At 43.5% G+C, this 20316-nt stretch overlaps 1 protein-coding gene across 3 annotated transcripts; it reads right to left on the reverse strand.

The window, feature by feature from the left end:
- Positions 1 to 13993, reverse strand: CHAMP1 (chromosome alignment maintaining phosphoprotein 1). 3 transcript variants are annotated; one of them, XM_074387364.1, is made up of 3 exons: positions 13835 to 13993; positions 6649 to 6769; positions 1 to 3480 (listed from the first exon to the last, which is right to left on the reverse strand). In XM_074387364.1, the coding sequence occupies exon 3, from the start codon at positions 3470 to 3472 to the stop codon at positions 1031 to 1033; it is 2442 nt and encodes an 813-aa protein (XP_074243465.1). In that variant the 5' UTR covers positions 3473 to 3480; positions 6649 to 6769; positions 13835 to 13993; the 3' UTR covers positions 1 to 1030. The 3 variants fall into 3 exon arrangements, with proteins under 3 accessions (XP_074243465.1, XP_074243464.1, XP_074243463.1); XM_074387363.1 differs by having other exon boundaries at positions 1 to 3524; XM_074387362.1 differs by having other exon boundaries at positions 1 to 3527.
- Positions 13994 to 20316: the final 6323 nt, after the last annotated feature.

Genomic DNA, 20316 nt, shown 5'->3' on the forward strand with positions numbered 1-20316 from the left:
TGACATGAAAGCCTTTCTTTTTAATTTGGTTGATACACATTTGACAAAATATTTTAGAATAAAATAATCCATGAACAGGTACAAGGTATTTACAGTAACAGAACAGAAAAACATAAAATCAATGTATTTCTTTAACAGAAGTATCTATAAAATTTTCTACTGTTAATCTGGAAGACTTTCAGTTCCTACTTATTAACCTGGTCTTAAGCCCCCACAGGCAACATCTAAGGCCCAGGAGTAGGATATACGAGTTCTAACACATTTGGCAATTAAGAATCATCTATTAGTGTGAGCTGGTGGGCAGTGTGGTGGCGGATGGGGAGGGAAGAACCAGATCTTAGGGTAAGTTACAGAATGGAAGACTCCACTGAAAACAACTATGGACAAGAAAGACTTAAAATCACACTTATCTTTCTCTCGTCTCCTGTGGGAGAAGGCTGCGAACTATTTTAAAGACTTACTCTATTCTTCCTATTAGCAGAAAATCAGCAACCCTGAGACTCCAACTTTTCATGACATAAAAGCGAATACACATCTAGAAACTGATTTATAAACTAATTTTACATCAGATAGAAAATAACTCTTATGATTTAAAAATACATGTAAGGAAACAAAACTTCTCAAACTTATTTTTCATGCCTAATTCTTAAACATTTCAACTAATAATTTCTATTGTCTGAAATTAGTTCCACACACAGATACACTTTAAATGAATGCTTTGAGTATAACTTGCTCTTATTAAATGGAATGCCTACTTTCTTGTATTATTATTCATATATACTTTAAAAAATGAGAAGTTTAATCCACCTGGAATATATAGAAATTTATTGATTTACAAGATAGCCACACAGACAGAGACCAGGAAAAAATAATCAAATGCTCATTCTTAGTAACACAACTGAGACAGTGAAACACGATACACTATACATGTCATCTACTGATCCAACTAGGCTACTTGATAAGCTATACTTACAAAGAATGGTTTCATCAAAGACCTTAGTAGAGCAAATATTCACACTGTGTTGAAATATCAAATTTGCTGCTCCTCCAGTGGCGGTTCAAGAGCTTCCATTACCTTTTTATTTGCCTCTTCATTATGCCGGCTTTGACAATGAGTTAAATGTTTCTTAAAACCTCTTGGGAAATTTGATTCAAAATTACAACGTGGACATTTAAGCAAACTTTGCCCATGGGCTGCTACATGATTTTTAAGGAGAGATTCCAAAAGAAAAGCCTTTCCACAAATTGTGCATTTGTAAGGGCTATGAACATTATGCTTATTAACCAAATGATGCAAAACAGCACCTTTTTTCATAGCACGGCAGCAACAAATTTTGCAATAATACTTTCCTTTTCCACGCTTCATATATTTTGCAATCTCCTCTTCAGAGATAAAAGCTTCTTTTTCTTCAGTAAACTGTAGCACATTTCTAGACTGCTCTGGACTAGTCATGTCCATTTTGTTCTCTTTGCTAAAGTCAATGGATTCCACATCAACCTGCTCTTGATCACTGCTTGATTCCTGGCCCTTAATATCCATTGCATCCAAATCTGTTTTAATGTACTCACTACTGCTAAGCTCAGCATCTGAGCTCTCTTGGTTGTCTTTCTTGAGCTTCTTTGAGGAAGGAAATAAAGTATCTTCTAAGAGTTTCTTAGGTGAAGCTAGTAGTTCTTCCTGAACCAGAATATCACATTTTTGATCATCTATGGCATCTATCTGTAGTTCATCACCAAGCTCTACAACCTTCTGTGATTCTGAGAATATAGCAGATTTGGGGAGTTCAGAGAAAAGGGCATGCTTCCGGGGCTCTGGAAAAAGGGCACGTTTGCGTGGTTCTGGAGAAGCAGGAGGGGCTGTTTTGGCAGGCTCAGGAAACAGGGCAGGTTTTCTAGGCTCTGTCTCAATAGAGAGAACAGGCTTCCAGATATCTGAGGCTGCTTTGGGGGACTCAGATGGTCCAGAAGAACCTGGTTTTCTGGTCTCAGGGAAGACAGGTTTCTGAGGCTCAAGAAAATAGGAAGACTTCCAGAGATCAGGAGAACCTCCACGGGAACTTTTCTGGGACTCAGGGAAATCAAGTGAAGCAGGAGAAGTTTTCCGCTGATCAGGAGAAAGTTTCCAAAGGTCTGGTGACCCTGAGGGTTTTCGGAGCTCTGGAGATCCTGCTGGACTACGGATTTCTGGAGATAGAGGTGGGCCAGGTTTGCGAAGCTCTGGAGACACTGGTGGAACTGCCTTCCAATGTTCAGGAGACAATGTAGGAGCTGTCTTTCGGAGTTCTGGTGGGCCCGACTTCCATGACTCAGGAGACGCAGGGGGAGACTTCCAGGAGCTGGGTGAGACCGATGAAGATTTCCAGGATGCGGGGGACACAGATGGAGTTGGTTTCCAAGGTCCAGGAGACACAGAAGGAATTGGTTTCCAAGGTCCAGGAGACACGGATGGAGCAGGTTTGGCTGGCTTCCAAGGTCCTGATGATGCTGACGGACTGGATTTCCAAGGCCTAGGGGACCCAGGTGGCCCTGGCTTCCAAGAACCTGGCGAAACAGCAGGGGCTGGTCTCCTAGGCTCTGGGGAGACAGCAGGGAATGGCTTCCAAGGTTCAGGAGACTCTGAAGGGGATGGCTTCCTTGGCTCAGGAGAGGTAGTCCGGACTGACTTCCGAGATTCTGGAGATGCAGTTGGGGATGGTCCCCAAGGTTCCGGAGAAGCAGCTAGAACTGGTGACTCTGGAGATGAGGCTGAAGGTGGCCCCAGCGTTTCTGGGAAATGAGAGTGCTTCTGGGGTTTGGGATTAATAAGAGTAGCCTTTACTGGCTCAGGAGATACAGGGGCAAGTTTCTGTGGTTCTGGAGAAGGAACGGGGGCAGGTTTCTGAGATTCACAAACAGGGACTGGTTTTGGAAGTTCAGGAGAAGAAACAGAGGCAGGTTTTGAAGGCTCAGGAGAAGGAAGAGAAGGTGTCTGTACCTCAGGAGAAACAACAGAGCCAGGTTTCTGAGGCTCCAGGGGAGTAAGAGGAGTAGGTTTTGGTGATTCTGGAGACAAAACGGAACCAAGTTTCTGTGTTTCCACTGAAAGGGCAGGTATGGGTTTCGGTTCTGCTGAATTAGAGGGTATTTTCTGGTGTTCAGGAAGGGGAGGGCTTTTCGCAGGATCTGTTTCTTTGTTCAACTGATTTTTTGGCCTATCATTCCATTTGTCTGGGGATGCATGTTTGGACGTGATGTGATAGTATACATTAGAGTACATCTTGCTGGTGAAGAAGCATTTATGGCAGTGAAATAGCTTTGCACTTTTCTGGTAAAATATCATTTTACCTAGTCCACCAGCATCCATTTCATCACAAAATTCTGGATGGATGGTACCCATATGGATTTGTACATTTTCATAGTCTGTGCCTCTGAAACTGCAATGGTCACACTCCAAACGTGCTGATTGTTTACGAAGTTCCTGGAATACTTCCATTCTTCTTTCTGTTACCAACACACACGGTTATATTCTTTAAAAACTTTCAATACTGCTGCAATAAAGTAGGAATACATTATGTTCATGAACTGTAATTCTAAATAAAATGCTGTCAGTCCATTCTGTAACTGCATAATTTTAACTCTAGAACAGTGCATGCTTTATTAGATAATGTATCTAGAGAGAATTCGAAGAAAAAGGAGATATGGAAGAGTCCCAGTTACTGTGCTAGGAGTTTCACATACATCATCTCATTTAATCCTAATGATATGATTCAACTATTTTCACTTACAGATGAATAAACTGAGGTTCAGAGTTTAGCGACTCTCTCTGGTCCAGGTTATAGGTCTATCAGTGATCCAAACCTGACCCTAGAATTAGCTATTGCATGTGCTTTACACTTTTGACTCTCAAGCTCTGAGTACACAAGTCCTCAGCACACACAGATGAGTGAATATAAAAATTAAATCTTGGGCGCCGGGCGCGGTGGCTCAAGCCTGTAATCCCAGCACTTTGGGAGGCCAAGGCGGGTGGATCACGAGGTCGAGAGATCGAGACCATCCTGGTCAACATGGTGAAACCCCGTCTCTACCAAAAATACAAAAAATTAGCTGGGCATGGTGGCACGTGCCTGTAATCCCAGCTACTCAGGAGGCTGAGGCAGGAGAATTGCCTGAACCCAGGAGGCGGAGGTTGCGGTGAGCCGAGATCGCGCCATTGCACTCCAGCCTGGGTAACAAGGGCGAAACTCCGTCTCAAAAAAAAAAAAAAAAAAAAAAAAAAAATTAAATCTTGGCTATTTAAGGATGAACAAGAAACTAAACCTTTGCAGAAAGCACTTAATAAATTAAATCTAGTATAAAAAGATGACTTTATTTCAAATGATGCTGGCTTGATTTCATGTAAACATATTTTGTAATGTTTAATCTATTCCAATACAGTATTTTATTAATTCATTTAATAAATAAATTACTTTGTGTCCTATAATGTTCTAGGCACTTAGGTTTAAAGCAGTGCCTTGCAATATGGCATTCATGAGTTGGGAAGACAAGGTGGAGTGGCGTACAGAGGTTGTTAGACAAGACCTCTCTGCATGGGACATTCCAGTAGAGATCTTGAATGATGCGGAAGTGCATTCCAAGCAAAGGGCAAACGAGAGGACATCTCGGCAGCTGGAATATGGTTGCCAGAGAACATGAATTTTAAAAAACTGTAAACCAGTCTTCTTAAATAGTAAAAGGAACAGAAGCTCACAATTAAAAACACATTCATTAAGACAGTACAAGATACAGAGTGTCAGTCCCCAGGGGTAGCCAGTGTACTCATGTGTCCTTGAAAAAATGTTCTAGGCACGTATTTATCAACACACATAATTTACACAAATGGGGTATTAAACATATTATCTGGCAACTTGCTTTCATTTACAATTTATCTCTAAGATAATTTTATGTATGGAGTAAGCACTGACTTTCCTTGTACTTATCTTTGCATATGAGGGTATTTCTGCAAGGAAAATTCCTAGAAATGGATTTTGTGTTTCAAATGGATACGTTTTACCAAATTCTCAAAAAGTTCTATTATTGCATTCCAACAGTGTATATATGAGACATAATTTCCTATAAATTCCTCATCTTTGCTACAACCTAGGTGAAAGCAAGTATCTCAATATTGTGTGATTGTGCTTCTCTTATAATGAGAAAGATTGAACACTTTCCCTTAATATCGGTAATGACAGGGTAAAAGACATTTACTGCTCCTCAAAGAACAGTACAGATTAGAAACACAGGCTCTCCCTTTATTAATTACAAAACCATTAACTTTTTAAAAAATGTAAAATATGTAACATTTCTAACTTTGATAATTTGTTTTTTTGTTTCTTTGTTTTTTTGAGATGGAGTCTCACTCTGTTGCCCAGGATGGAGTGCAGGGTACGATCTCAGCTCACTGCAGCCTCCGCCTCCTGGGTTCTCACCATGTTAGCCAGAATGGTGTCAATCTGCTGACCTCGTGATCCACCCACCTCAGCCTCCCAAAGTGCTGGGGTTACAGGCTTGAGCCACTGCGCCAGCTGATAATTTGTTTTTAAAGATATTATCACCAACAATACTGTTTCCTAACACTTTTAACAGTAGTGTATCATTTGCATTTTTAACTTTTTTTGGTCTAAAGCTAAAAAGGTGACAGATACTTGAGGAAACAATGCTTTTTTTCAGAAACTATTTACTCTTTTTGAGTTATCCGGCAGTTACCCTGTATTTTAGAAAATTGTTTTACGGCTAGGACTGTAACAAAAGAAAAATAAATAATTCAGTACTGAAGAAAAATCTCTAAAAATCATCTTTAACTTACAAACATAATCGAATACATGTAGAAATAACCGGCTAACCATCCGCCTCAGAGCCCACTTCTAGTTAAATAAAACTAGAAGACTTTAGAGGAAAATGGAAGATATGCCTCAATAATCCCTTGTGGCCTTAACTGGCAACAATGAACAGCGAAGCTAGTATTAAAGAGCACTATAGGCCGGGCGCAGTGGCTCAAGCCTGTAATCCCAGCACTTTGGGAGGCCGAGGCGGGTGGATCACGAGGTCAAGAGATCGAGACCATCCTGGTCCACATGGTGAAACCCCGTCTCTACTAAAAATACAAAAAATTAGCTGGGCATGGTGGCGCGTGCCTGTAATCCCAGCTACTCAGGAGGCTGAGGCAGGAGAATTGCCTGAACCCAGGAGGCGGAGGTTGCGGTGAGCCGAGATCGCGCCATTGCACTCCAGCCTGGGTAACAAGAGCGGAACTCCGTCTCAAAAAAAAAAAAAAAAAAAAAAAGAGCACTATATTACATATTGTAATTACAACAGTACAACAGAGACTAAGAGCTCAGGTGTGCTGGGTTTGAATCAGACTCACCTACCATTCCCCATCCCTCCCAGCCACCCCTCCTCTTCCCTCTGCCTACCACCAGCTCTTCAGGCCCATCTCATACTTAAATCTAAAAAGAATGCTACAGAATTCACTTCTCATATCCCAAATTACATACATCTAGCACACATTCATACATTACCATACATATGGGCATGTCAACTTTTAGAGTTTTTCCTTAAGTATTCCAAGTATTTTTTTATTTATTTTCTCTTCATCAAATATTCTCCTAAGCATGCTTTCCCTACTAGACTTACCTGCAGTCTTACTAGACACCTTAAAAGTGGTCTTCAAAAGGCTGGCATCTACATGGCTTTTTGACTAAACCACACAAATAGCCTATAGTATATGAAGAACAACAAAGATGAGAAGTTGAACCTGGAAAAAAAAAAAAAAAAAAGAAAAGTAATCAAACCTCTATCTGTGACTGTGTGTGTCCCCTGTAATAGAATTCGGTGTATTTCTCTCTCTATCCTGCCCTAACAATGAGAGAAGTCCAATTCATTAAGCCTGAACGTTACTTTTATGAAATGACACCAAAGACTCTAGGAGATACCACTCCTGACACGGTCCTTGTCTACTTTCTCTTTAATAATCCACTATGGAATTATGCCCACGTGTGTATCCAAACCCTTCTCAAACCCACCACCTAACTTCACTTCTCTAATGAGCACTCAGAAGACTGCTAGTGTGACTACTGACTGTAACAGCTGACTTTTGTCAATTATTGCTATTATACAGCAGAGTGGCAAATTAACAGGTAGTGGAGGAAGGGACACTACAACAAACAAGTCCAAGAGGCACAAAAAGAAAGGAGTCTGGGAGGAGCAGGATGGCAGTGTCCCGACTCCAAGGAAGAACACATGGATCTGCTTCAGTGATTGCTCTGCCCTCTTCTCTTCCTGTATGTATTTCAAAGGTAAAGCATCATGGTGTGGGTGAGTCTGCTTACAGGAACAGAATGTGATACGCTGGCCATGCACAAGCTACACAACAGCTCACACTGTGCTTCCGATTAGCTCCTATCCCCTACACCCTGTCACTGCTTTAATTCTCACATCTGAACTCCCTGCCACTAGTCTCCCTTACTTCCCACCCATTCATCGTACAGCTACCAAACCTGTCTTCCAAACAAAAGCCTAATGTGACCTGCCTGTTCACAATTCCTCCAAGTCTCCAAAGACGCCTACAGTACGCAATTTGAATATGGCATATGAAGCTCTTCACAGTGTGGCCAATGACCAGACTGCATTCTCAAAATACTGGCTGACATGTAATTCTCTGACTCTTCCAGCGTCCAGGCCTTTGTATAAGCTATTTCCTCTCCTTTATACTCCATCTTGCCACTCGGCCATCAAGCAAATTCCTACATCCTTCAAGCAGGACAGCTTTTTAAGTCAGTTGTCTCTCTGTATACACAGGGGATTGGTTCCAGGACTGCTCCCGTATTTCAAAATCCACGCATACTCAAGTCCCACAGTCAGCCTTGTGGAATCTATATATATGAAAATTCAGTCCTCCATACACGTCTCACATTCTGTAAAAACCATTTTTTAAATTGGCATTTGCTTGAAGTTCAAACCTGTGTTATTTATGGCTCAACTGTACTGGCCTCCCAATTTTTCCTGGAAGCCCCAGCTGTATGCACATTTCCAGTGCAGCATCACCCTCTGGCACTGCAGTCTGACACCAACAACAGGTTGCTCTTGGTGAGGATCGACTATTCATTTATTCACCTCTGGACCCACTGCACATCCCTGGCACACAGTATGTGCTCTGTTCAATCATAACATTCTCTCAATCTTAGACTCACAGGATTTTAAAACCAGAGGAAACCTAAGCTACCATCTATGTAGTCTCAAAGTCATAGGATTTGGGGGTAGGAAAAGACCTCAGGGGTCATCTACTTTTAAAACTTCAATTTATAGTTAAAGAAACTCAAGCTTGACATTAACCAGCTTGCCCAAATCAGACAAATGATCAGTATCTGAAGTTCTACCTGCCCAGGTTCTTGCTAGATATACACAAACTAACATAGTGGACTTTAGTAAGACCTTTTAAAGCCTGTACGATAGGCAAAAATAAGCACGATGAAACAAACACTTAAAATCCACATATCAAGCACATAAATACAGGACTATGGGGAATTATGGGAATTATATCCCATATTCTGCACTGGGCAGAGTACAGCATACCAGTGGATTGTTGTCTCTAGCTCTGGCAGGAAGGACGCTTTAAGAAAGTCTCTAACAGCCGGGCGTGGTGGCTCACGCCTGTAATCCAAGCACTTTGGAAGCCAAGGCGGGTGGATCACCTGAGGTCAGGAGTTCAAGACCAGCCTGACCAACACGGTGAAACCCCGTTTTAAAAAAAAAAAAAAAAAAAAAAAAGAAAAGAAAAGAAAGAAAGTCTCTTAACAAACTAAAGAACATGCAAAAAAAAAAAAAAAAAAAAAAAAAAAGCAATCAGGATGGCAGGTGGCCTAAAAAAAATCTTTATGAATACAGACATTTAACTTCAAAAGGGGAAGAATCAAAAGCCAGCAGGAAAAGAATTTTGGTTCAGCACAGTTAACAAAGTATTCTACCATGAGCTAGAATGAGTTCTTTGTCAGATAGGAGTACTCCGTAATTAGAAGCTGATAATCAGACAGGGTGCAGTGGCTCATGCCTGTAATCCCAGCACTCTGAGGCAAGCATATCCCTTGAGCTCAAGGGTTCAGTCACAGCCTGGACAACATGGTGAAATCCCATCTCTACAGAACATAACAAAAATTAGCCATATGAGCAGCATGCACCTATAGTCCTGGCTACTCAGGAGGCTGAGGCAGGATAAATCACTTGAGCCTGAGAGGCAGGGGTTACAGTGGACCAAGACTGCACCATCACACTCCAGTTTAGCTGCCAGAGTGAGACTCTGTCTCAAAAAAGAAGACAAAAAAAAAAGCAACATCAAAAAAACTGATGATGAGCATAGGACTAGAAGGATCATCAGAGGGCTTGAGTTCAACTTCTTCATTTTATACCTGAAAAGACTGTTGCTGAGGGATAGAAGTGACCTGTCAAAGATCACAAAGTTCACTTAGGTCAGAGGAAACAGCAGTTTTAAATTCTGGCTTTCTCAATTCTGGATCTCTGCTATAACAAAATGCTGTCTTTCCCACAGTAGCACAATGATCCACAAAGATGTTATAGAATTGACTCCCAGAATTCAACTTTTAGGCAGAGCCTAGAGAGCTGGGCATCTTTCCAGCTTTAAGGTTCTAGCAAAATTTCTTCCTAAATTTCAGAACTCCTAATTCTAACTAAAAATTAACTCAGAATGGTCCAGATTACAAAAATTTCTTTGTGTCTTTATAGATTACATCTCGTCTCTAAAAAAAAAACCAAATTCTAATCATTGGTGCTCTGCCAGTCTGTCACCCAGTATTCTTCAATGCAATGTTATGCCATATGGTGTATCATAACTATTTCCCATGTCCCATTCAATTTCTTCGTTGAAGTCCAACACCACTGATCACCTTTTAAAACACATGTGATGCACAATGTTTTAAATTAAAATTCAATATGTAGAACATGTTTAAAGCTAAATGGGTACTATTAGTCTATACACACTAACATTGTTCTTTATCTTAGCTTTTCTTTTTTTTTTTTTTGAGACGGAGTTTCGCTCTTGTTACCCAGGCTGGAGTGCAATGGCGCAATCTCGGCTCACTGCAACCTCTGCCTCCTGGGTTCAGGCAATTCTCCTGTCTCAGCCTCCTGAGTAGCTGAGATTACAGGCACGCGCCACCATGCCCAGCTAACTTTTTGTATTTTTGGTAAAGACGGGGTTTCACCATGTTGACCAGGATGGTCTCGATCTCTTGACCTCGTGATCCACCCACCTCGGCCTCCCAAAGTGCTGGGATTACAGGCTTGAGCCACCGCGCCCGGCCCCGTTTTTTTTTTTTTTTTAAGAGACAGGGTCTTGCTCTGTTGCCCAAGGTTTTAGTGCAGTGACGCAATCACAGCTCACTGCAGCCTCATACTCCTGGGCTCCAGAGATCCTCCCACCTCAGTATCCTAAGTAGCTGGGACTACAGGTGCATGCCACCATATCTGGTTAAATTGTTTCTGCAGCGATGGGGTCTCACTATATTGTCCAGGCTGGTCTTGAATTCCTGGCCTCAAGCAATTCTCTTGCCTTGGCCTCTTGAAGTGCTGGGATTACAGGAGCCACCATGCCCAGCCTTTAAAAAATTGATCAACTGGGCCGGGCGCAGTGGCTCAAGCCTGTAATCCCAGCACTTTGGGAGGCCGAGGCGGGTGGATCACGAGGTCAAGAGATCGAGACCATCCTGGTCAACAAGGTGAAACCTCGTCTCTACTAAAAATACAAAAAAGTTAGCTGGGCATGGTGGCGCGTGCCTGTAATCCCAGCTACTCAGGAGGCTGAGGCAGGAGAATTGACTGAATCCAGGAGGCAGAGGTTGCGGTGAGCCAAGATTGCGCCGTTGCACTCCAGCCTGGGTAACAAGAGCGAAACTCCGTCTCAAAAAAAAAAAAAAAAAGAAAAAGAAAAAAAAAAATGATCAACTGGCCAGGTGCGGTGGCTCACGCCTGTAATCCCAACACTTTGGGAGGCTGAGGTGGGTGGATCATTTGAGGACAGGAGTTCGTGACCAGACCGGCCAACACAGTGAAACCCTGTCTCTACCAAAAATATAAAAATTAGCTGGGCATAACGGTGCACACCTATAATCCCAGCTACTTGGGAGGCTGAAGCAGGAGAATTGCTTGAACCCAGGAGACGGAGGTTGCAGTGTGCCAAGACTGCACCATTGCACTCCAGCTGGGCAACAGAGTAAGACTCCATCTCCAAAAGAATTTAAAGTAATAATAATAAATACATTTTTCAAGTAGTTTTATGTTTAAACAAAACCTAACATACAGGAATTCCCATACACCTCCTTCCATCAACTCCCTAACCCTCAGTTTCTCCTATGACAGGGAGCATCCTGAAAATCTGAAACCCGACATGCTCCAAAATCCAAAACTTTAGGAGTTCCAAAAAGAGCGTTTTGGCACTCAAATAGTACGAGGCAGCTATTCCAAAATCCAAAAGTGGGGAGAAGGGAAGGGAGAGCCAAAGCACTTCTGGTTCCAAGCATTGTGAATAAAGGACACTCAACTAGTATTAACATCTTTTGTTACTGTGAGACATTTGCTACAATGATGAACTAAAATTGATTTATTAAGTCTACAGTTTACACGAGGAGTCACTTTTTTTTTTTTGACAGAGTCTTGCTCTGTCCACCAGGCTGGCATGCAGTGGTGCCATCTCTGCTCACTACAACCTCCGCCTCCTGGATTCAAGCGATTCTCCTGCCTCAGCCTCCTGAGGAGGTGGGACTACAGGCGCCTGCCACCATGCCCAGCTAATTTTTGTATTTTTAGTAGAGATAAGTTTCACCATGTTGGTCAGGATGGTCTTGATCTCTTGACCTCGTGATCTGCCCGCCTTGGCCTCCCAAAGTGCTGGGATTACAGATGTGAACCACTGTGACCAAGGAGTGACTTTTTGTGATGTGCAGTTCTATGGGTTTTGACAAATGCACAGCATCATGTATCCACCACTATGGTAGTCACACAAAATGATTTCATTGCTTAACATCTTCCTGTGCTCCTGGCAACCACTCATCTTTTTACTCTCTCTGTAGTTTTGATTTCTCATGTGTCTTTTTTAAAGGACGGTAAATAGAACATAAAACTTGCCATTTAGGCCAGGCACGGTGGCTCATGCCTGTAATTTCACCACTTTGGGAGGACAAGGAGGGTGGCTCACCTAAGGTCAGGAGTTCAAGACCAGCCTGACCAACACGGAGAAACCCAGTCTCTACTAAAATTACAAACAATTAGCTCGGCGTGGTGGCGGGCACATGTAATACCAACTACTCGGGAGGCTGAGGTGGAGGGTGCAGTGAGCTGAGGTCGCGCCATTGCCCTACAACCTGGGCAACAGGAGCAAAACTCCGTCAAAAAAAAAAAAAAAATCACTTGCTTTGAATCTTTTTTTTTTTTTGAGACAGAGTTTCGCACTTGTTGCCCAGGCTGGAGTGCAATGGCGCCATCTCGGCTCACCGCAACCTCCGCCTCCTGGGTTCAGGCAATTCTCCTGCCTCAGCCTCCTGAGTAGCTGGGATTACAGGCACACGCCACCATGCCCAGCTAATTTTTTGTATTTTTAGTAGACGGGGTTTCACCATGTTGACCAGGATGGTCTCCATCTTTTGACCTCGTGATCCACCGCCTCGGCCTCCCAAAGTGCTGGGATTACAGGCTTGAGCCACCACACCCGGCGTGCTTTGAATCATTTTTAAAAGCACAATTTAGTTCTAAAATGTTGTGCAAACATCACCACTATCCACGTCCAGAATCACTTCACCACAAACAAAAAACTTGGTACTCATAAAACACTAACTCCCACTCTCCACTTTCAGTGCTGGTAATCTCTAATCTTTCTGTGTCACAGGGCTTGTTTATATTGTAGCATCTGTCAGAATTTCATTCCTAAGGATGAACAATAGTCCATTATATGTATATACCACAGCTTGTCTTTCATTCACCTGTTGATAGACATCTGGATTGCGAATAATGCTGCAATGAACACTTGTGAACAAGTAACTCAGTCCCTGCTGTCAATCTTTTTGGGTACAAACCTAGTAGAATTGAGGAACCACTACCAATTCCCATAGCTGTTGTACCACCCTACATTCCCACCAGCAACGCACCCGAGCTTCAATTTCTCCACATCCCCAACACTCATTATTTTCCATTTTTTGTTAGTAGCCAAACTAACAGGTGTGAGTTATTATCTCATTGTGGCTTTCGTCTGCATTTTCTTAATGGCTAGTGATGTTGAGCATCTCTGCACGTGCTTATTGGCCATCTGTCTATCTTCTCTGGAGAAGTATCTATTCAAATTCCTTGCCCATTCTTAAGCTAGGTTGCTTTCTGTTGGTCAGTTGCATTCCTTCCTGCATTCTAGACATTAGCCCTTCATCAGGTTTATGATTTACCAATGTCCTCTGCCATTTTGGGGGCTGTATAGCGGATTTTTAAACAGTAATAATGACAGAAGAGGAGGCAGCCTAGGACAGAAGCGGAAAGAATGGCTTTCGTGCTGTGCTGCCCCCAACTTCCCAGTGATTTCACTCGCAGTGTTTCCTGCCTCGGCCGCGGCTGACACCGGGCCACCCCGCTCCCTGCACAAAGACGCACTCCCGCTCGGCCTCCGGGGGCGGGCCCTTCCCGCGGCCGCGTAGGGGGCGAGGCGGCGCAGGCCCCTTCACTCGGACCCGCGGCTTCCTTCCGGACCGGCCCCGCCAGGTCGGCGGCCGACGCAGGGCTCGGAGATGCAGGCCCCAGCCACGCCCCTCCCCCGCTCGCTCTCGCTCCTCACCGGTCCGGCCGCGGGCGGCGTCCCGTGGGCGAAGGACCACGCGGAGGGCCCGACTTGCGGTCGCGGGCGGTGGCGCCGGGCCCCGCAGCGCAGCGGCCTCCCGAATGGCGACTGGACGCAGGAGCCAGGATCCGGGTGCGCGAGCGTGCGCGCGCCCGCGGCACGGGCGGGGGCTGACGGGAAGCAAGTTTGGCGCCGCGCGCCCTCCTGCGCGGGCCAATCAGATTGCCGATCGCGTGGCGCGGCGGTGCCAAAAGTGCGTGGGCAAAACTAGCGACTCGCGCGGGCCTTCGGAAGTGCCGCGCGCCCGCCCCGCCCCGGAAGTGCCGCACGTGCCCACTCCGCCCGCGCTTCCCGCGCGCGCCCGGGTCGGCTCCGCCGGGGTTCCGCTGCGCCCGGCTTTTGGCCTCCCGCCGGGACCTTGGCATGGCCCGGGCCGCCGTCCTGCCGATATGGCTTCCTTTTCCTGCTTTTTTGATTGTTGTACAAATGAATTTATTAGGAAAAAAAAGAGCTGGACCTGCCCCGTCCATTCCCAGGGATACTTCTGGCATAATGCCTGTGGCAGAACTACAGGCAAACCAGCATAGTGCTCGGATGCCAGTGAGTATTTCTCCTCGCCACCGCTCCTCCGGTGAGAGCCCCGAGCCCGGACGTTCTCTTCGGTCCTGCGGGTGTTACCACGGGTCTAATTCAGACGCATGCGCCTCTGATGCCGACGCCGTCGGTCGGTACGCTTGGAAACTGTGAAGTTAGCTCAGTGCTCTCTACATTTGTACCCTTCTGAAGTTTTGCTTTTTTTTTTTTTTTTTTTTTTTTTTTTAATTGTGGTAAAAATAAACGACAGAATGGTCGGGCGCTGTGGCTCAGGCTTGTAATCCCAGCAGTTTGGGAGGCCAAGGCGGGTGGATCACCTGAGGCCAGGAGTTCAAGGCCAGCCTGGCCAACGCGGTGAACCCCGTCTCTGCTAATGATACACAATTGGCCACGCGTGGTGGCGCATGCCTGCAGTCCCAGCTCCTCGGATGGCTGAGGCTGGAGAATCCCTTAGACCCTGGGAGGCGGAGGTTGCAGCGAGGTCGCCCCGCTGCAGGCCAGCCTGGGCGACAGAACGAGAGTCTGTCTCAAATAAATAAATAAAAACAAAAGCCATGGCATTTACTGTCTTAACTATCTTTAAGGGTAGAGTTCAGTGGTAATAAGTGTTTTCATAACACCACCATCCATCTCTGTAACTCTTTCATCTTGAAAAACAAACGATGCGTTACATGTTAACTCCTTGTTCCCCTCTACCTTCTACTTTCTGGCAGTCACCATCCGGCTTTCTGTCTCTGAGTCTGACTACTCATAAAGGTGGAATCATACAGTATTTGTCCTGTGACTGATTTATTTTACGTGGCACAGTGTTCTCAAGGTTCATCCATTTTAACACTGAATACTATTCCATTGTATGGATGCCACGTTTTGCTTATCCGCTCACCTGTTGATGGACACTTGACTTGCTTCCCTATTCAAAATACTGTGAATAATGCTTTCACATGTTCAAAGAACCAGTTTTTGGATTCATTGATTTTCTCTGTCGTTTTCTATTCTCTATTTCATTTATCTTGGCTTTAATCTTTTATTATTACCTTCCTTTTGCTAGCTTTGGATTTAGTTTATTTTTTTATTTATTTATTGTTTATTTTATTTTATTTTTATGTTTTCTTAAGGTGGGGTTCCACCGTGATGGCCAGGCTGGTCTTGAACTCCTCACCTCAGGTGATCCATCCACTTCGGCCTCCCAAAGTGCTAGGATTACAGGTGTGAGGCACTGCGCACGACCGTTTAGTTTCTTTTTATTTTTATAATTCATTAAATTGTAAAGTTAGGTGTTAATTTGATATTTTCTTGGTTTTTGATGTGTTTATAGCTATAAAGTCCTATTTATCTGTATTTTCTAATTTTCCTTGTGATTTCTTTATTGCTTTTTCTGAGTGTGTTGTTTAATTTTCACAAATTTGTGATTTTTCCCATCTTTTTTTTTTTTTTTTTTTTTTTTTTGAGTTGGAGTTTCGCCCTTGTTACCCAGGCTGGAGTGCAATGGCACAATCTTGGCTCACCGCAACCTCCGCCTCCTGGGTTCAGGCAGTTCTCCTGCCTCAGCCTCCTGAGTAGCTGGGATTACAGGCACGCGCCACCATGCCCAGCTAACTTTTTTTTTGTAGTTTTAGTAGAGACGGGGTTTCACCATGTTGACCAGGATGGTCTCGATCTCTTGACCTCGTGATCCACCCGCCTCGGCCTCCCAAAGTGCTGGGATTACAGGCTTGAGCCACCGCGCCCGGCCTTTTTTTTTTTTTTTCTTTTTTTGAGACAGAGTCTAGCTCTTTTACCCAGGCTGGAGTGCAATAGCACAATATTGGCTCACTTCAATGTCCGCCTCCCAGATTCAAGTGATTCTCCCACCTCAGCCTCTCGAGTAGCTGGGACTACAGTCATGAACCATCATGCCCGGCTAATTTTTGTATTTTTAGTAGAGACAAGTTTTCACTATGTTGGCCAGGCTGGACTCAAACTCCTGTCCTCAAGTGATGCCTCAGCCTCCCAAAATGGTGGAATTATATGTGTAAGCGACCGCACCCAGCCCCATCATACTTTTGTTATGCATTTCTTTTTTTTTTTTTTTTTTTGAGACAGAGTCTTACTCTGTCGCCCAGGCTGGAGTGCAGTGGTGCAATCTCAGCTCACTGCAACTTCCACCTTTTGGGTTCAAGTGATTCTCCTACTTCAGCCTCCTGAGTAGTTGGGATTACAGGCGTGTGCCACCACGCCTGGCTAATTTTTTTGTATTTTTAGTAGAGACATGGTTTCCCCATATTTGTCAGGCTGGTCTTGAACTCCTGACCTCGTGATCCATCTGACTCAGCCTCCCAAAGTGTTAGGATTACAGGTGTGAGCCACCATACCCAGCCTCTTATGCATTTCTAATTTCCTCCATTGTGGTCTGATATGATACATTGCATGATATTTACCTTTTTAAATCTACTGAGAATTTGTGGTCTAACATATGATCTATTCTGGAAAATGTTCCATGTGCACTTGAAAATGTATATGCTGCTGATGTTGACTAAAGTGTTCTCTTTTAGATCTAGTTGGTTTATTGTGTTAAGTCCTCTAATTTCTTACTTATCTTCTGTCTACTTGTTCTGATAATTGAGAAGGTGATACTGACATTTATTATTGTAAAACTGTTTTCACCCTTCAATTCTGTCATTTTTTGCTTCATATATATTTATGGTCTGCCATTAAGTGTGTAAATGTTTATAATCATTATACATTCTTGCTATATTGAAAGTTTAATTAATATATAATCTTGTTCTTTGCCTCTTATAATCTCTTTGATTTAAAATCTATTTTGTCTGGTGTTAGTATAGCCACCCCTGCTCTCTTCTGGTTACTATTTGCATGAAATATCTTTTCCCACCCTTTCACTTTCAATCTATTTGTCTGAAGACAGCATATAGTAAATTATTTGTTACTCATTCTGCTAGTCTCTGTATTTTAGTTAAAATATTTAACCCACTTATACTTAATTACTGATAAGGAGGGACTTCTGTCATTTTGCTATTTGTTTTCTGTATGCCTGCCTGACAACTTTTATGTCCCTTATTTCTTGCAAAAATTAAAGTGTTTAGTTGATTTTTTTTGTTGTTGTGAAATGTTTAAATTTATTTCTTGTGCCCTTTAAAAATATATTGTATAGCTATTTTCTTGGTGGATACCATGGAGATTACATTTAATACCTTAAAGTTATAACACTTTAACTTGAGTTTCTGCCAGCTTAACTTCAATAACATACGGAAACTGTGCTCGTTTAATAGTTCCTCCCCTACCCCTTTCAGGCATTGATTTCAAAACATTACATCTTTATATACTATGTGACCTAAAACAAACTAATAGTTCTTTTAAATGCATTAGCCTCTTAAATTATGTAGAAAACAAAACATGGAGTTATAAATCAGGGTTACAATAATACTTGCTTTTATAATTGCGCATGTATTTACCTTTATTGAGATCTTTTTTTTATTCGGCTTCAAGCACTGTCTAGTATCCTTTCATTTTACCCTGCAGGACTCCCTTGATCATTTCTTGCAGGAGAGATCTAGTAGTAATGAACTCCCTCAACTTTTGTTTATATGGCAATGTCTTAATTTCTTCCCTATTTAGGAATGAAAATTTTGCTGGATATAGGATTCTTGGTTGACATATTTTTTTTTTCTTTTATTGACCTACTGCCTTTTGGCTTGTATAGTTTCTAATGAGAAATCCAAAGATACGCTTATTGAAGATGGCTTGTATGTGAATCACTTCTCTTTTTCTGCTTTCAAGATTCTATCTCTTGTGGGTAACACCCACCATGGGCACTGAGGAAGGAGAACTGTCCAGACCCCAGGCACAACTAGTACCTGAAGAATATCTTAGTTTATAGTGTTATTGCTCAGCTGTTTCCTTTATATTATAATCCTTCATATATAATCATATATTTGTTTATAGAATGAGTACTTGAAGTGTAACTTACTGCTTACATATATCTGGCATAATTAGTTCTATATAATCTTTCTTTTTTTTAATTGCATTTTAGGTTTTGGGGTACATGTGAAGAACATGCAAGATTGTTACATAAGTACACATATGGCCGTGTGATTTGCTGCCTTCCTCCCCATCACCTATATTTGGCATTTCTCCCCATGCTATCCCTCCCCAACTCCCCACCCCCTGCTGTCCTTCCCCTATTTCCCCCCTACAGACCCCAGTGTGTGATGCTCCCCTCCCTGTGTCCATGTGTTCTCATTGTTCAACACCTGCCTATGAGTGAGAATATGCAGTGTAATCTTTCTATATAATCATATAGGTATTGTAGTCATAGCTGTACGGACACATTTAGTACTGGTTTATATAATCCTTCTATATAACCATATAGTAGTTTGTAGTAGGAGGAATGCTTAGAGCAGTACATAACAGAAGCAGTACATGGGAAAACAGCCAGACCAGGATGAGAACCAAAGACCCAGGCAGTGGCATCCCTGCCCAAAAGGGCATACGCTGTATGGCAGGCTTGGAGCAAGAGCCTCTCCTCCTGATAAAGGAGTTATAGTACGTTGCATCCAGTTCCTGTGGAAAGTCGGCCTCAGGCCTGAGATCCTGGAAGTAACTGAGGGAGAAGAACCCCTCTGGTGTGACCAGTCATGGTGGTCGTACACTCTGTCAGTCTTTTCTCACTTCTGTGCTAGCCCAAATCATCCTCCCATAAATATCGTAAGAGAAGAGCACAAGTCTGCCAGCTCCCACTGCATTGGCTTACAGTATCCTTCTATTAGAAATCCTTTGGCCGGGCACGGTGGCTCAAGCCTGTAATCCCAGCACTTTGGGAGGCCGAGGCGGGTGGATCACAAGGTCAAGAGATCGAGACCATCCTGGTCAACATGGTGAAACCCCATCTCTACTAAAAACACAAAAAATTAGCTGGGCATGGTGGTGCGTGCCTGTAATCCCAGCTACTCAGGAAGCTGAGGCAGGAGAATTGCTTTAACCCAGGAGGTGGAGGTTGCGGTGAGCCAAGATCGTGCCATTGCACTCCAGCCTGGGTAACAAAAGTGAAACTCCGTCTCAAAAAAAAAAAAAAAAAAAAAATCCTTTGAAGTCTCCAGCCCCAGATAAGAAGTGTTGCACACAACACCTGCTGCACACAGCCCACCTCCTTGCTTCGGTGACCTAATGGGGGTGGACCCCTTTTCTGTACACGACCCTCTGCTACTGCACATGGCCTACCTCTCTGCCCAGGGCCTACCTCTCTGCCCAGGTGACATAATGGGGTGGTCCCCTCGCTTGTAACTCATGTGATTATGTGTGCCCTGTCACTAAGCCTATAGATGATGACCTCACTCATGAGTCGGCCCCCTGCTTGTACCTAATAAATACAGATGCCCTTGGGCATTTGGGGGCTGCTGCTGATCTCCGCTCACAGGTGGTGTGGTCCCGAGTCCAGATGTTCTTCACTAGTTCTTCAGTGTCCTGTCTCTTTAATTCTTGGATCCTGCACCTCAACACAGCATAAGGGACACCCCACGACCCTGTGGGGTCTCCACACCCCTACATCTGGTTCCCAACATGAAAGTGCCCTACAATCTCTGGCTTCTGAGAGTTTGAGTATAATGTCTTGGTGTAGATCTCTGTAACTTCATCTTATTTGAAGTTCTTGGAGCTTCTTGGATGCTTGCATTCATGTCTTCAAATTTGAGAACTTTTCAACTATTTTTTCAAATATTGTCTCTACCCTTTTTCTCTCTGTTGTCCTTCTGGCACTCCCACAGTGCTTATGTTGGTCCACTTGATGATGTTCCACAGGTCCCTTAAACTCTGAAGACTAAACTCTGATCTTTTTCCTTTCTTGCCCTCTCTTCCTAACTAAGGGACAGGGGAGTCATGTCCTACTAGCCATA

The sequence above is a fragment of the Saimiri boliviensis genome, chromosome 16, assembly GCF_048565385.1.
Source record: "Saimiri boliviensis isolate mSaiBol1 chromosome 16, mSaiBol1.pri, whole genome shotgun sequence".
NCBI lineage: Eukaryota > Metazoa > Chordata > Mammalia > Primates > Cebidae > Saimiri > Saimiri boliviensis.

Coding starts and splice junctions, on each gene's coding strand:
- CHAMP1 (XM_074387364.1), bottom strand. CDS start 3,472: ATGGAAGTATTCCAGGAACTTCGTAAACAATCAGCACGTTTGGAGTGT.